At 32.7% G+C, this 15,811-nt stretch overlaps 1 protein-coding gene across 1 annotated transcript in view; it reads right to left on the bottom strand.

Moving 5' to 3' along the window:
• LOC149806863 (putative proline--tRNA ligase, mitochondrial) overlaps positions 1-12,425 on the bottom strand; it is a 42,484-nt gene extending 30,059 nt beyond the window's left edge. The window contains exons 1-2 of the mRNA XM_089958836.1: positions 12,210-12,425; positions 4,888-5,065 (exon numbers count right to left, since the gene is read on the bottom strand). Of these exons, the coding sequence (XP_089814962.1) occupies positions 4,888-5,065; positions 12,210-12,383 (352 nt within the window). The 5' untranslated portion in view covers positions 12,384-12,425. The remainder of the gene's footprint in view (positions 1-4,887; positions 5,066-12,209) is intronic.
• Between the last annotated feature and the right edge of the window lie 3,386 nt (positions 12,426-15,811).

Raw genomic sequence — 15,811 nt, 5'->3', positions numbered from 1 at the left:
GGAATGCACAAAACACCCAATTCTCATAAATTTAGGATATTTCTATGCAATGCTCAGTATACCCAATTCTCATAAATTTAGGAAATTTCTATACTTCAAGAAAATAATTCACAGGAAAAAAGGTCTACAAAACTGTCCTCTTAAACAGTCATTTGGAAACAAGTCACTTGATACATTTTTTAAATGTTTTTCCTGATTAGTTAGACACATTTCAAATATGGGAGTGCCCACATTAAAGGAAATTTTAAGAAGTTGAAACAAAAGGATGCCAACTATGTAGTGATGCCTAAATTACAATAATAATGGCTTCCTCCACCATTAATACTGGCTGCCATGTATAGCCTATCGTGCTGAAAAATGGCGTTAAACCCCACAACAACAACATCAACAACAACAACAATAATAATGGCAAGTACCTTGAAAACAATTTGCTACATGAAAGGATATAGAGATGGATATATCTTACACATCTGAAATGATCTGTTCTACTCCATGTGTCATTTGCTTCATGTAAGTACAGTGTATATTACCACTGCTTCTTTGATGCGTTTAGCATGGGTGATGTTTGTTGCTTTTTTTTCTTCTTCTAATTTAATGCAGAAGATCACTATTTTGTTATGTACATTTGATTTAATTTATATTTGATTTAATTTAATTGTTTTTAAGTTTTAAAATCTTTTTATTTTTATTTCATTAAAAGTTAAGTAATGTAATTTTGTTTACTGGAATTTGATACTTTCCAGAAATTAGTTTAACCTGATTGTTTTGTTGTAAACACTAGACTTTGTATATAAAAGCTGACCTAGTTCCTGGCCTCGATTGAGAATTAAGTAAACAACTACTTTTTTAAAATTTGTTTTTATTGTGGGATACATAGTGTGCAGTCGAATATGTACTGGAATATGTGACCATAGACATGTAAATAGCTTCTAAACTATTCGGAAATTCAAACACCGGAATATTATTGTCTGTGCAACAACAAAGAACTGTAGACACAACAGCACTATAATGGCTACAGTATACATCATTGCCTTCCATTTTCGATTTTTGCTGAGACTCAAACTCAAATTCATTAGAACATTTCATTACTAGGACTTGTAAATTTAATTAGTGGATTATTCTTGGATTATTTTTGGATTTTATTCTTAAAACAGTAAGTTTATTTCCCCATTTTTACCTTGATTTTGTAGAGAAACAGATTAATTGTTAAATTTTTCAAAGCTTATGTTTTCACTTTTCTTTGTTACTGTTTATGAGAGCCTAAGCATGTAACAATTTGACTTTGCTCATTATTATCTGACTATCATTTCCTGAACTTGAACCTTCTGATACATAGACAAAACGAATAGCTGAAAGCCTCAATAGAGATGAGATACCTTTGTATTCTAACTGAACTACCCTTATTAAATAAAGTAAAACAAAATTTCAACACATTTTGCATTTAGTAAAATCAGACTGTTACAATCAGTTCTTTTTCCATGGACCCTTGAAACAAAGCTATCCAAGGATGGCAATATAGATCTTCTTTAAATCCAGACACTAGACGTTCCCTTTCCTGTGAATATTAAACAAAACAAGTCTTCCATGGAATGCATGGTCTCATCTATGAATGGTGCTATCTTGAGACATCCAGAATGATGGTATTTCAGGGTACAAATAAGTCATCTGGAATCATGGTGTATCAGGGTACAAACAAGACATCTGGAATCATAGTATCTTGGTATATTCAGGTACAAACGAGACATCTGGAATCATGGTACGCCAGAATACAAACCAGACGTCAAGAATCATGGTATATCAGGGTTCAAATGAGACATATGCAATTGTGGTATGTCAGGGTACAAATAAGACATTTAGAATCATGGTATGTCAGTGTACAAATGAGACATCAGGAATCACAGTATATCAGAGTATAAATGAGACATCTGGAGTCACAGTATATCACAGTACAAATAAGGCACTGAATCACTGTATTTCAGGGTTGCAAATGAGACATCTGGAATCATGGTATATCACAATACAAATAAAGCACTGAATCATTATATTTCAGGGTGCAAATAAGACACCTGGAATCATGGTATATCAAGATGCAAATGAGACACTTTGAATCATGGTATATCAGGGTGCTAATGAGACACCTTGAATCATGGTATATCAGGGTGCAAATGAGACACCTTGAATCATGGTATATCAAGGTACAAATGAGACACCTTGAATATTGGTATATCAGGGTGCAAATGAGACACCTTGAATCATGGTATATCAGGGTGCAAAAGAGACATGTGGAATCATGGTATATCAAGGTACAAATGAGACAACCGGAATCACTGTATATAAGGGTAAAATGAAGACATCTGGAATCATGGTATATCAAGGTTCAAATGAGACATCTGGAATCATGGTAAATCAGGGTACAACGAGGCTTCTGGAATCATGGTATATCAAGGTTAAAATGCAACATCTCAAATCATGGTATATCAGGATACAAAAGAGACATCTGGAATCATGATATAAAAAAGTACAAATGAAACATTTAGAATCATGGGATATCAGGATACAAAAGAGACATCTGGAATCATGATATAAAAAAGTACAAATGAAACATTTAGAATCATGGGATATCAGGATACAAAAGAGACATCTGAATCATGATATAAAAAAGTACAAATGAAACATCTAGAATCATGGGATATCAGGATACAAAAGAGACATCTGGAATCATGATATAAAAAAGTACAAATGAAACATTTAGAATCATGGGATATCAGGATACAAAAGAGACATCTGGAATCATGATATAAAAAAGTACAAATGAAACATCTAGAATCATGGGATATCAGGATACAAAAGAGACATCTGGAATCATGATATAAAAAGTACAAATGAAACATTTAGAATCATGGGATATCAGGATACAAAAGAGACATCTGGAATCATGATATAAAAAAGTACAAATGAAACATCTAGAATCATGGGATATCAGGATACAAAAGAGACATCTGGAATCATGATATAAAAAAGTACAAATGAAACATCTAGAATCATGGGATATCAGGAAACAAAGAGACATCTGGAATCAGGACATAAATAAAGTACAAATGAAACATTTAGAATCATGATATATCAGGCTACAATGAGAAATCTGGAATCAAGGTATATCAGGGTATAAACTTTGAGTATATAGCAATACTGTAACTTTAACACAGAACTTTAACCTTGGTGATGATTACACTTCAGCTGTCATAAAAGTTATAACTATGGCTCATCATTTAGAAGCAAAATTATACATATATATATATATATATATATATATATATATATATATATTAAACTCAGTTCATTAATTCATCCAAGTGGTCTACCTAATAAATGAGGATGCTTTTTATATGTAGGTATTTCATTTATAAATCACTGACAAATAATGAAAATAATGAAATGGAATCAGTGACCATACCCATCCATAATAAAATGAGTCTTAATCTGAAATGCCTTATTGGGAGAGTACCATGTGTCTGTGAATATCCTCACAGTATCAATTTTGGAGCCCTTACGAACAAATCACAGAATAATTTGCAAACAATGCAAGTATTATTATAAGTTCTTTTTAACTTCGAATCATCATTATACCTGTACCAACATTCAAAACTTAAAACTATTCATTGCTGCAGGCATTTGTTGTGTGACAGTTTATTTATGAGTACTATGTTTTGCTTTCCTTGTTTATAATGTCATATGTTTCAGAGTGGTTGATCACAGCGCCACTTGCAGCCATTGCATAGATGAGAAAAAAATGTACGATCACAGGCAATGACAACAATGGCGATCATTATAATAAATAATCTTAATATGAATCAGTATTTTCTTCTCCTTAACATATATGTTTGTTTTGTTAAAACTTCTTGGTCATAATGATGCAGTTTTCTATCATTCTGAAAATCACAGAAATGGCATGTAATGCATTTACAACACAGATTGGAACATTTAATACTATTTTGTTTCTAAAATTACATAAATGTTAATGTACCAGAATAAAAATATTTATCTTTTTTTAAAAAAATATATATTGATTTCAAAATGTTCGATTACTTTTTTTTTCCTTATTCAATACTGGAAATAAGGAAAGAACAAAAAAAGAAAATGTCATTAAATTCAACAGCAAAAATTTATCTTATAATTATGTCACTAATGGGCTTCTATAAAGAAAACAAAATGTGAAAGGGACAAAGATAAGAAGTCACCTGATTATATTCATTAGACAGTTGAGTACGAACAAGTTGCATCAAGGGTTTCAATTCATGGACATTACCGATAAAGAAAGGCATTCTGAATAAGTATAAAAGTGAATTCGGCAATTTGATGTTTTTTTGGTCATTGTTATGTATAATGTGTACATTTAAGGGATTTAGACAAGCTTGAAGCATTTTTATACTTGCAGCAAAGTGTGACATATCTGTCAAGAAAACTTCTGAAAACTGAGTCATCAGTTTCACGTTATTGCATATCAAAGAAATAAAATAACCATTCCAAAATGCATGATGCTCCAAAACTGAGGTCATGAAAAAATATATATAAATGTCTTTAATATAACACTAACACCTACAATTAATTCTGGAGTCGACAAAGTAGAATTTATTGGATACAAATGAATGCAGTATTTGAATCTTTACATCTGTATTTTTCCAGCCATCTGTTCACCAACACATAACTGCTGCTTCTGTCTTACTTTGATACATTGTGCACCTGACTGGTCTTATTTCTGTTAACATTTTTCATTTCGTTTCCTACAGATTGTCATCATGACAAGAAAAGAATCACACAGATCTATTGAAAATAGGAATCCAGACTAACAGGTTCTGATACTGCAAATAAACTTCCATTCTGTCTTACCAGTCTTCTTCCAAAGTCTGGCTGCGGCCATGGTTGGCATGGAAATCTTTTGACCCCCTATGGCATGTAATTCATCATCAATTACTCTTGTAAGTTTCTCCAGCACCCTCTGTCCAAATGGGAGTAGGTAATATGACCCACTATGGCATGGATAGATGATGTCATTGTCCAACAACAACTATGGTTTAAAAGAGAGAAAAAAATATGCTATACCAGGTGTATTAATTACAAGGATGCTTTGCCTTGGATATTCCACTGCTGTTAGCTCCAAAAAGCTAAAATAGATTGGCTGGGCAAACCACACTTAGTTTACTTTGACAAATTATATTCCTAAATGCCACATTTTTAAAGGCAATTTAATGTGCACATATTTCAATTTCTTTCTTTGTTACTTTTCACCAATGAAAATCTCATGCAAGAATAGTCACTATTATATGAGCTATATTTAATAATAATAATAAATAATAACAATAATAATAATAATAATATTATTATTATTATTATTATTATTGCATGACTGCTGCCTTTCCAATCATTACATGTATTAGCAAACAGGATAATTTAAGTCCACAACATTAGCTGAATGAGGATCATATACCTGTACTGTGATTGGGTAAAGTGACATTAGATTGCTATTTGATGAAAAGATTCCTGTCATGTACCACTGAGAACTAGTTGGCTCTAGAATCTTTCCATCATCTTTCACGCTGCAAATCTCCCTAGCATCAATGCCTCTTTGTAAGATTGTCTCAGCAATGGTGTATCCATATATATTTATCAACCAATCAAACAAATTTCAATGCATGCATTAGAGGGGCCACACATTTCACCCAAAACCTGCCCAAACCCACCACAAACATTATGAAATCAAATGAAACATACCCAAAACCACAAGAAAACATTGGAAAGAGCACCATCTTGTTGAAACTGATGACAGATTATGCTGCATTTAGTATTTACAACAGACGGAAATGACAAAAGGGAGAAAAATGTTAATGGATTCATCCCCAATGCTGGTTATCAAGTCAAAGGCAGACCCAGTCAGTACATTCCAAGTATAAACGACCTCATTGTGAAGTAAATAATGAACCATCAGTGTGCCATACATATCGATGAGGATGACAACAATAACATATGCACGATATTATAAATATGTTTACATGTATTTGTTATTGTCTTTATTAACAATTTCTTGTCGCTAAGGGCTATAGCAATATATTATATTACTTCTTGACATTTTAAATAAAAATAAAATTTTAAAATCATGTAAAGGTACTGATTCTTTACTTTTAAACTGAAGTAAAAATAAGTGCTGATTCATTATTTTCTTTATACTTCACGTCACTGCATTTAAGAATATTATTGTCGTTGCTTAAAATTTAATGCTAATAAAACAGCAGTCTTTTGCGCATGTGATTCATCTGTACAAGGCAGATGGGAAGATCTATAAATACATACATAATAAAATGCTGATATTTATATTCTGCATATACCGTAACTAAAATTGGAGAATATTTTAGCTGCATATCTCTAACATTTTTCGAACTGTGATATCTGCCATCATTATTATTTTTTAAAATGCCATTTATGGCTGCATTAATTGTTATAAAAATACTATCAGAAATGTTTGAATATGTTGGTTCCTTTAAAAAATTACAGTTAGAGTACTTTAGAGGAATATTTGAGCCCTATAGCACCTTCAAATCATGAATGACTGAACTATATCGATTCATTATAACTGTAATTTTACTTGCATGATATATCATTTATAGGCTGCAAGATCAAAAGACAACAAATTACAAAACGCAAAATATAGTCTTCTGTATCGTCTGGCTGTGAGAGTGATTGCTTTCACGATGATGATGCAGCTGATGCCATCAATTATGATGATGGAGACACATAATCACACAAACAACTACCATTAAAAGTTCAACTATCGTGCAATGGGTCCGCAGATGGTGACACTACTTATTATGATGCTGATGGCGATGATGGTATCAGAGATGATGATGACAAATAAGATTAAGATAAATACATAGATACAATAGACAGTGATATTTCTAGCCATAATGGTCTTATGGAGAACAAGAATGATATACATTTTCATGAAAATAAAGTTTAATTATGAAAACATCAAATGTTGCATAAGCAATTGAAGCAAAATGACAGATTGTTAAGCAATGAATACATTTTATCAATTCTCACTAACACCAACAATTGCCCAACTGATGTTCCACAAGGGCCTACAAATAATGTTTATGTTGTAATAGACATAGCTGGTAATAACCATAAAGGCAAACATGAATTTCCCAACGACTGAGGTGTATGGGACACGCATGCGGGAACTACTGTCAACCAGACATTTTTGCTTGAATCGGAAAATAGACTGCGTCTGGTTTATACAAAAAACAATTTAATATGTACGAAACAAGTACAAAATAAGAATATTACATATATTCCAATTGAACCACGACCTGAAGATGTACTTTCATCCCACAGATATTACACAAAGCTTAAAAGAGATTTAAAGTTTAAAAAACGTGTAACAACTATAATTAAGGCACCCAGTCAAATCAATTTTATCTAAAAACATGCTGATGTAGAATACTATGGGGAAAGGTCTTCAAAAATTTACCAACCACATGGAAACAGTGAGCGTAATGAGCACTATCGGCAAACAAATCCAAACTTTCTAAGAGAAGCTGTAAATGGTATTGGGGAGACAAAGACTTCGGAATGATATATATAGATGAATAAGGAGGATTGCTTTACTAAGCCAAAATCTTCAAGGCAAATTCAAGACAAAATTTATAGAGAAAAGAAAATAAAAACATCTAAACCAGGAAATAAAAATCAAGCCGATGATCTAATAAAATTTTTAGGTGAATTTCAAACAAATGACTAGGTCCAGAAAGTGATTCTGACAGAAAGAAAAACCCCAGTCATTGTACTGTTTTCTACAGAACAAATTTCTGACTTGTTCAAAAATTGTTCAGGACAGGATGAAAGCATTATTGGAATAAACCGAACCTTTTACTTGGGTAGGGTTTTTGTAACTGCAATGTCATACAAAAATAGAAGCATTGTAAACAGGATAACTGATCAATACCCTATTTTCTTCGGCCCGCTATGTCTTCATTGGGTGTCAGATGAAAACACCTATTACAAATTCTTTCTGCATATTTGCGAAAAAATTGGATATAAGTTTATATTTGGTACAGACGATGAAAAAGCTCTGTCAAATGCTCTAAGATCCAATTTTTGTAACGCAGAATTTTTATATTGCACTAAGCATATTAAAGACAAAATCTGGCACTCTTGCATAAACATGGATGTGACGATCTTGTCACAAAATCAATACTTCGTATATTCTTCAATGAAGACAGTGGCCTAAAATATTCAGTCAAGATGCCGATGAGTTTGTGAAATGTGAAGACAATCTGGCAATGTATTTTAAATAACATCCCAATTTCGCACAGTACTTCAAAAAGTTTATATGTCAAAAAATTTAAATGTTTTTGTATAAACCACTAAAAACAAAAATATCATGAGTCTTTGGACCAATAGCAACTCAGAATCTATAAATAATAAACTTAAGCAGTATGCTGATTGGAAACAACACAAGATTCCCAAATTAATCAACAGGTTATATAGTGTAACTCAAGCTTAGTTCACAGATTTGTGTCTATATTGCTCTGGCAATATAAATTATTTGGCCCTTCCTCTACATATGTAATAAAGTAAACCATTTGGCACACAAAAACATCAGCAAAAAAGACAAGAATCTTTACAAAACTTTTACAAAAGCAACTAAATTCCAATACTTCAAAGTACATACATTCATCAAATGGAAAATTCCAATGCATCTGGTCAAAAATAGATGGGGGACGAAACCTGGGCAAAGACAGCGTGCAAAGGCAGGATGAACACTGCAAATGAATTGGCAATAATAGTGATCAATGACCTAGGATGTGCAAAATGAACTAGAAATGCACTTGTTTAATGTCGAGAAATGGCTATGCAATTCCACTGTTCCAGTTTTTGAACTGGTTTTATGTGAAAATCTTTGCAATGTTTATAATTTTTGTACAATTTTATGAATTTTTAGTTACCTACAACACAGGTTGCAAACATTACATGTATTATGTTGGTTGTATTAATGCTTTGCCTTAAAATATGCAAAATACAATTGAGTTGAACTTCATTAGTTTACTGTTGATACACTTTATTTCATGTTTTAAAACTGTGATAAGACTTTGAACAATAATCTTAGTACATATTTATACATTTTTACTTAGCGATGAGACATGCCATATTTGATACAAATCTGAAATTGATTATAAAGAAATTATTTGTTACTTTCAGTTGTTTGTTGTATGGTAATGTTGTGTTAATTGCATTGGACAGTTATGCCACTGATAGGCAATTATTTACTTCAGATGATTCTAAAAAGGAGAATTTAAAAACAACGCAACAAAGAAATACAATATATCTCTATTGCCCGTAGTGATAATAAGGACAAGAACATGTACAGTATGGTGTACATATTATTGTTTTCATCCTCTGTTATGTATAATTAATTTAATTGCTGGTCTGATAGTTTGAAATTTTTTTATTACATTACATGCTACTGTGATATAATTTTGTTTACTGTATTTGATTTTGTCCAGAAGAGTTCAGTTCTGACTGGTGATGAATATAGTAACATTTCTCTCCCTTGTTTCAGTGTTTACTTCCAATCTAAAAAAAATAAATGCAACATATTTTGTTGTCTGCTTCTACATAATAACACTGTTTCCAATGTTTTCTTGTGGTTTTGAGTATGCTTAGTTTAATTTGCATCATGTTTGTAGTAGATTTGGGCAGGTTCTATGTGGTTTTGGGCAAGTTTTGGGCAGGATTTTGACGGTTTTGAGTGAACTGTGCGGCCGCGTCAGAGTAAACATTCAAACAGAACAAAAATTGGTCTATACTATGTCGGTTTCATAAGTTGTGTCAGGCATGTTTTTTCCTTCTCCATAATTGCAATAATACGGTTTTGGAATTAACAATCTGAATACCAGAAGTGCTGCAAAAGTCACTCGTTTTAATACAAAATACATTTTAAAAAATCAACTTTTTTAATGAGTATCGTCATATTTCAAAATAATGAACATGATGTTACATAAGATAATATATTTATGGGTTACTACTTTGCGTTTAAATAGTTTTTCTAATTTTTATTGGTTTGTCTGATAATACACATTGACCGATAATACCCCGACTATAGTCTGATAATACAAACCCATTTGTTTGTACCTAACCCACCGATTTAAATAATGGAAACCTTTAATGTGATAAAAAGTGCAAGGAACTTAGTCAATTCATTGATTGATTTATAGTTTCTAACCTGACTCTGAGTAGAGTGGCACTAACACCGTCATCTTATGCGCGTTTCATTCTTAACGGAAGTTTTCAGTGTAATAGGCAGACATGCTCAGATCCATTTCCAGTTTCTTGACAAGTCCATTTTCAGCAAAGGGGTGTATCATGACAGGGCTGAGTGAATTTGTTTTTAAACCACTAGTCCAGGACAAGTGGTTTCAGAAAATTCACTAGTCCCACCTTTCTCTTCACTAGTCCCACCTTATTTTTCATTGGTCACAAAATGGTAATCACTTGCCGAGATATGATGAGACATATGTGCTTAATCCATAGAAAAAACAAACAAAACGATATACAACATAATTATTTCTTAAAAGAATTTAATTTTTCAAAAACATTGTTGTTATACATTTGGCTTCTTCAGGTTCATGTATATCTGTTTTAGCTGATGGATTTGAAAATATGTCCATGTATATGTCTGCCACCTGCACCAGCACTAAGCCAGCAGTTGATAGTTGTGTCTGAGTTAAAGTCTTCAAGCTCTGGTCCATTTGCAGAAATGTTCATTAGCATCTGTAAACTCTTTTGGTTTAAGAAATTTCTTAAAGAAGTCTTGATTAAGTTCATTTAACTAAATCCTCGTTTCACACTCAGAAATAGCTACCGCACACTCAGTATCCGTCTTACGTTTTATCCCTCCATTTTCAAACAAATTTACCTTCGCCGAATCACCGTTATTACCTTACTTGCGAAAATAATTGAGCAAACTCATTTCATCCACAGACTATCAGCTTGCTTGACAACTACTTCTAAAGTGATCATAACATCAATTTTCTCTTTTAAATATGAACTGAAACAGCTCATTAATTAGCGTAATTGTTTCGCTTCAAACACAATATCGCACGTGGAAGTTAATCATCTGTATAATCAATTATAAATTAAAGAATCATTACTGTCATTTAATCAGTTCATAAAGGAAACCAACACTGGTGTCGGTAAAGTACATTTCATTAATTTAATTACACTGACTCGCTGGATTAAAATCATAGTGAGCCGCTCATTATGATCTAGATTGAGTAAACTCATTGCAACAAAACCGCTTACAACACTGCTAATTGATCATACTGGCTTTCTTTTATTTGATGTGTTTTGATTTGCCGATTATTTGGTTGCTTAGCCCAATATGCAGTCAAGCGGTAAAAGGATGTAAATGTATACACGAAGAGGGGTAGAATCAAGTATTCAGTATGCCCAGAGGGCATGATTGGCCAAATAAAGGCAGGTATAGTGATTAAAGCACGAAAATAAGGACTAGCCCGACTTCTTTAAAAAGCACTTGTTCTGGACTAGTGACTTGGAAAATTTTACTTGCCAGTTATCTAAACTTCAATAACTTCAAAAAATTACTAGTCCGGGACGTCGGTCTATGGGATTTGCTCAGCCCTGCATGACTACAGATGTACATATGCTTCCGATATTTACAATGTCGAATCAAGCAAAAAGAAAAATAATGACAACTACAAATTTGCTTTTCATGTGGATTTAACAAGCAGTTTAATTTCTATGTTCATGTATGCAGAGAGATATAATTCCAAACGCTCAACGTTATGTAATTTACGCAATTATTCAGCAGTTGCCAAACAGGATGAACTATGTCATCAAGTTGTCTGATGGAAATAAACTAACCTATAGTATACACAATATGGCGTCGTGTTAGTATGGAAAGTCCGTTCAGCATGAAATGGTGCTGGGGATGCCAGCATTAGTGCCATTCTGGTAACAGTCAGGTTAGAAATTATAAATCAATGATTCAATTGACTTAGTTCTGTGCACTTTTAATCACATTAAACGTTCGCGTTTTTGAAATCCGTAAAGGGTTTAAATAAACGGGTTTGTATTATTAGACTATAACTTTATATATAATATAATGGAAATATTGTTTAAATCGGGCAAGGTACCCTGTGACTCTTGCAGCTATACTCTTCCTTCTGGCTGCTTTTGGCAGGGCTATAATACATGTCACTCAAATATTTTCGCCTCCCGGTGCAATTATGATGCCGTCTGACAACTTGCCTCATGCATGCAGGTAACATTTTCGATTTTAAAAAAGTCTTGCTTACACACCAAGTCATCTTCCTGACCGGTGTGTGTAGTTGTTTCCCTTCACGCCGGCAACGATGGTTTAGGAAAAAGATAAAGATATTCCTAATATGATCAAAGACGGGTAAATAACATAACTGGAAGAAAGGTTTTTACCGGAATAAATACCGGAATACATGTATTAACCGAATAATCGTGTAATACTATAATTTAAAAAAAAAAAAAAAAAAAAAACGAAGATATTTTCTCTTTTCAAGCAGATTTTGGATTAGTTTTATTGCTGCAATGTAAGCGTACAGACGATGTAAATTTAACTAACGATTAAATATACTCTTGGTTTATTTTAATCAAAAGTTACTTATTTCACGGTTACACGAATTATGTGTAGTGTTCGAGATCAGATACCAATCTGTGTTAATTTTATCTAACTTTTGTACACAAAGTTGGAGATAACTTACAAGATTTTAAATCACCAAATGCACATTTAATGAATTTAGATAACTTGTGAAGATGAACATTTTTTCCTTATCCCAGACATACTTTGTAGAAGTTTATATTTGCATTCATTAAAAGACAGAAAGTATTTATTTTCCATCTAATGCTTGGTATAGCGACTTTGTTTTTGTATTGTTATTTCACACCGTTCAACCGATGCTTACTTAGATTGGTACTTTGTTGATATTTCTGAAATTCTCATCTCAAACTTTAAAGGAATTATTGTAGCTACATTTAGTAAAATTTGTCTCAAAATTAGGTTAATAGCCGTACGTGTTACAATATCTCATTACGGACACTTACATGTTTAGAGTATACAAAAAAATCGTATTTTGCTGGGGAAAAAAATCACTTACATGGTACTAATTTATTAAAACAAATAATTTATGTCATAAATATATATAAATTTATATGTTCTTAGCAAAAATATACCTTATTTTATGTGGAATGTTATATCAAAAGCATATGGTGTCTGAAGATTCTTTAAATATTTAGTATACCTATAGTACAGTATGTTGCCCACTTGACAGGTTAGTTCTGTTTGTGGTGTGTGTATTTTTTAATGGTGTATGCCCGTTTATATTTTTCTTATATTTATTGATATTCAGTATAATCTCACATGCCCTAATCCTTCAATGTGTCAACTTAGGGTTGTTTCAATGTAGGCATGTCAAACCGAGACAATAATTGCTTTGACAATAATTTAGAATCACCTTTTTTCACACAAATGTTTTAACGTATTGAGTATGTTTCATAAATATTTGTTAAAGTAATTAACTACAAGCTGAAAAAAAAAGAAATAAGTTTTGTCGCTGTCACGAGAAGAATTATATTCCGCTTAGGCTGTATGCAGTCATATAAGTAAAATTAAATCGACGATTTAACATGAAAAGAAATATTGATCTGATTCAGGATTATACAGCGACTTGTAGGTGATACACTTACCTTGTGTACTTACAAATTAATTCAATTTTACGCGCTTGGTCCTTATTTAAACATAGGTCTTACTATTCCCCACAGTTCAATGCAGAAATGTCCCCTGACGCTTTCAACAGGAAAGTGGTGGTTAGGAATGTAAAAAAAAATAACGGAAAGTATAACAATCATGTGGACGTATAGAACTTCCGCAAAACGATTTCAGACAAACCACTTTGTCTAATGAAAAATATCGACAACACAGGTGTACTAGGCTTGATTAGATTGGACATCGGATACTATTTCAGATGTAGTGGACATTGAATTCCTACCGAACACTAACGTAACCTCCAAAGACGACATCAAATATCGCGTTGCAGCTGAATGCTCTCCGAACAGTACGGCAGTCTTTTCATCCTTCGACGGCGACGGCGAACGTACCTTGAAAACGGGCTGTCCGACAAAAATTACAGCAGTCTCTGTCGATGAATCGAATTCCCAGTCCATTTCAACCGATAATCTAGAGATCGGATATTCAAACAGAGATTTTGTCAAAACTAGCGTCGCTTTTCATATTCTTCAATCTTGCGAAACCCCACTTGGCAAAGTTCTTAATAGTCGCATGGAAAACGTTTGCTACGTCTTTAAAAAAATTATCACAATGCAATAAAATGTCATACAAACGTAGAAGCGATTTTGTTGATGATTGCGGTGTGTTGAAGTGTTCAAGGGTACATCGCCTAAAACGCACTTTCTAATTTTGACTAATGGGAAGTTTAAGCACATTGTTTAAAAATTGAGTTGTAAGGAATGTTCATTAAAAAGGTTAATTTTCCTTTGACTGTTCAACCATTTGAGGAAAAGCGTTACTATGCCACACTTAAAGGTGACCCAGGGTACAATAAACACGTGACGTGGTTGTCATCAGATTCATCTGTTGTTCTTGTTGAATATACTAGGGAGTTTCCTGGACTTTATCGTAATGGGAATGCTAAACATATTCCAGAGGGATGCATTAGGCAGCAGACTAAAATGTTGAAATGACCGAATTTCTAAAAGCAAATTAGCCCAGAAAAGAATTTAGCATACTTGAACTAAAACACTGTGATCTTTCGGACCACACATGTAAGCAACAAATATATGACAAGAAATTCAGAAGTGAAAAGAAAACAGATGATTACTTACACGGGCCATATTTCTCATTTAGAAAGATCAGTAATGCAAAGATATTCATTTATTAAATCGTCTTAACAGCTTTCGGTAAGCCACTGTGTGTGATTTTGCACATTTATGAACGACTACTGGACTCGAAAAGTTGTGCTGTACCGGACAGGCAGACGTTTTTGGAAATGACAAGACATCCATCTTATACGGAACGCATACAGTTGTTACATGCTATATTCAAGTAACAGTGATCAAAACAGAGACAGGAGATTGTCACTTTTCACAGGTCCACTGTTATACATGCCAAGGATGATTATTTAAACATTCATTTCTTTAATGTATTTAAAACTTCAGTTACACAACGTGAACACATGTGACCTATTAATTGGAAGTGACGATGATTAGGCTATAGTGGAAGCCATTACATTTGCATTTCTTGGCTCAGACCATGTACTTTGCACTCGTCATATCCGATAAAACGCAAAACAGATAATGACGGATGAAAATGTCAACACATATTTGTATCAATGTTCGACAGTGTTAAGCTATTGTAATTTTTACATACGAGAACTGAATTATTTTTTAACTGAGCTTACCTTTTGATATATTTAATATTCTTAAGGACTTTTTTACTGAAATGTTTTCTTTTCTTCAATTGTGAGAGACAGCATGAATTAATCTTTCACATACAATATTCCTTTCAGCATCGATGATTCGATGTGAATTTATATTGTGTTATATTGTTTTATATTTAAAGTAAGATGTACAGTTTTTTCTTCTTTTTATAAACGAATTAATATGGTGCAGTGTCTAACATCAAATAATCATGTGTTTGTTTTTTTTTTTTGTTTTTTTTTTCCAGCGGAATTTTGGTGGTAAAATGCGA

This window comes from Sinohyriopsis cumingii, chromosome 1, assembly GCF_028554795.1.
Source record: "Sinohyriopsis cumingii isolate HCF-2022 chromosome 1, ASM2855479v2, whole genome shotgun sequence".
Lineage (NCBI taxonomy): Eukaryota > Metazoa > Mollusca > Bivalvia > Unionida > Unionidae > Sinohyriopsis > Sinohyriopsis cumingii.
Note: the sequence above shows the minus strand (reverse complement) of the source record. Positions and strands in the feature narration are given on the sequence as shown.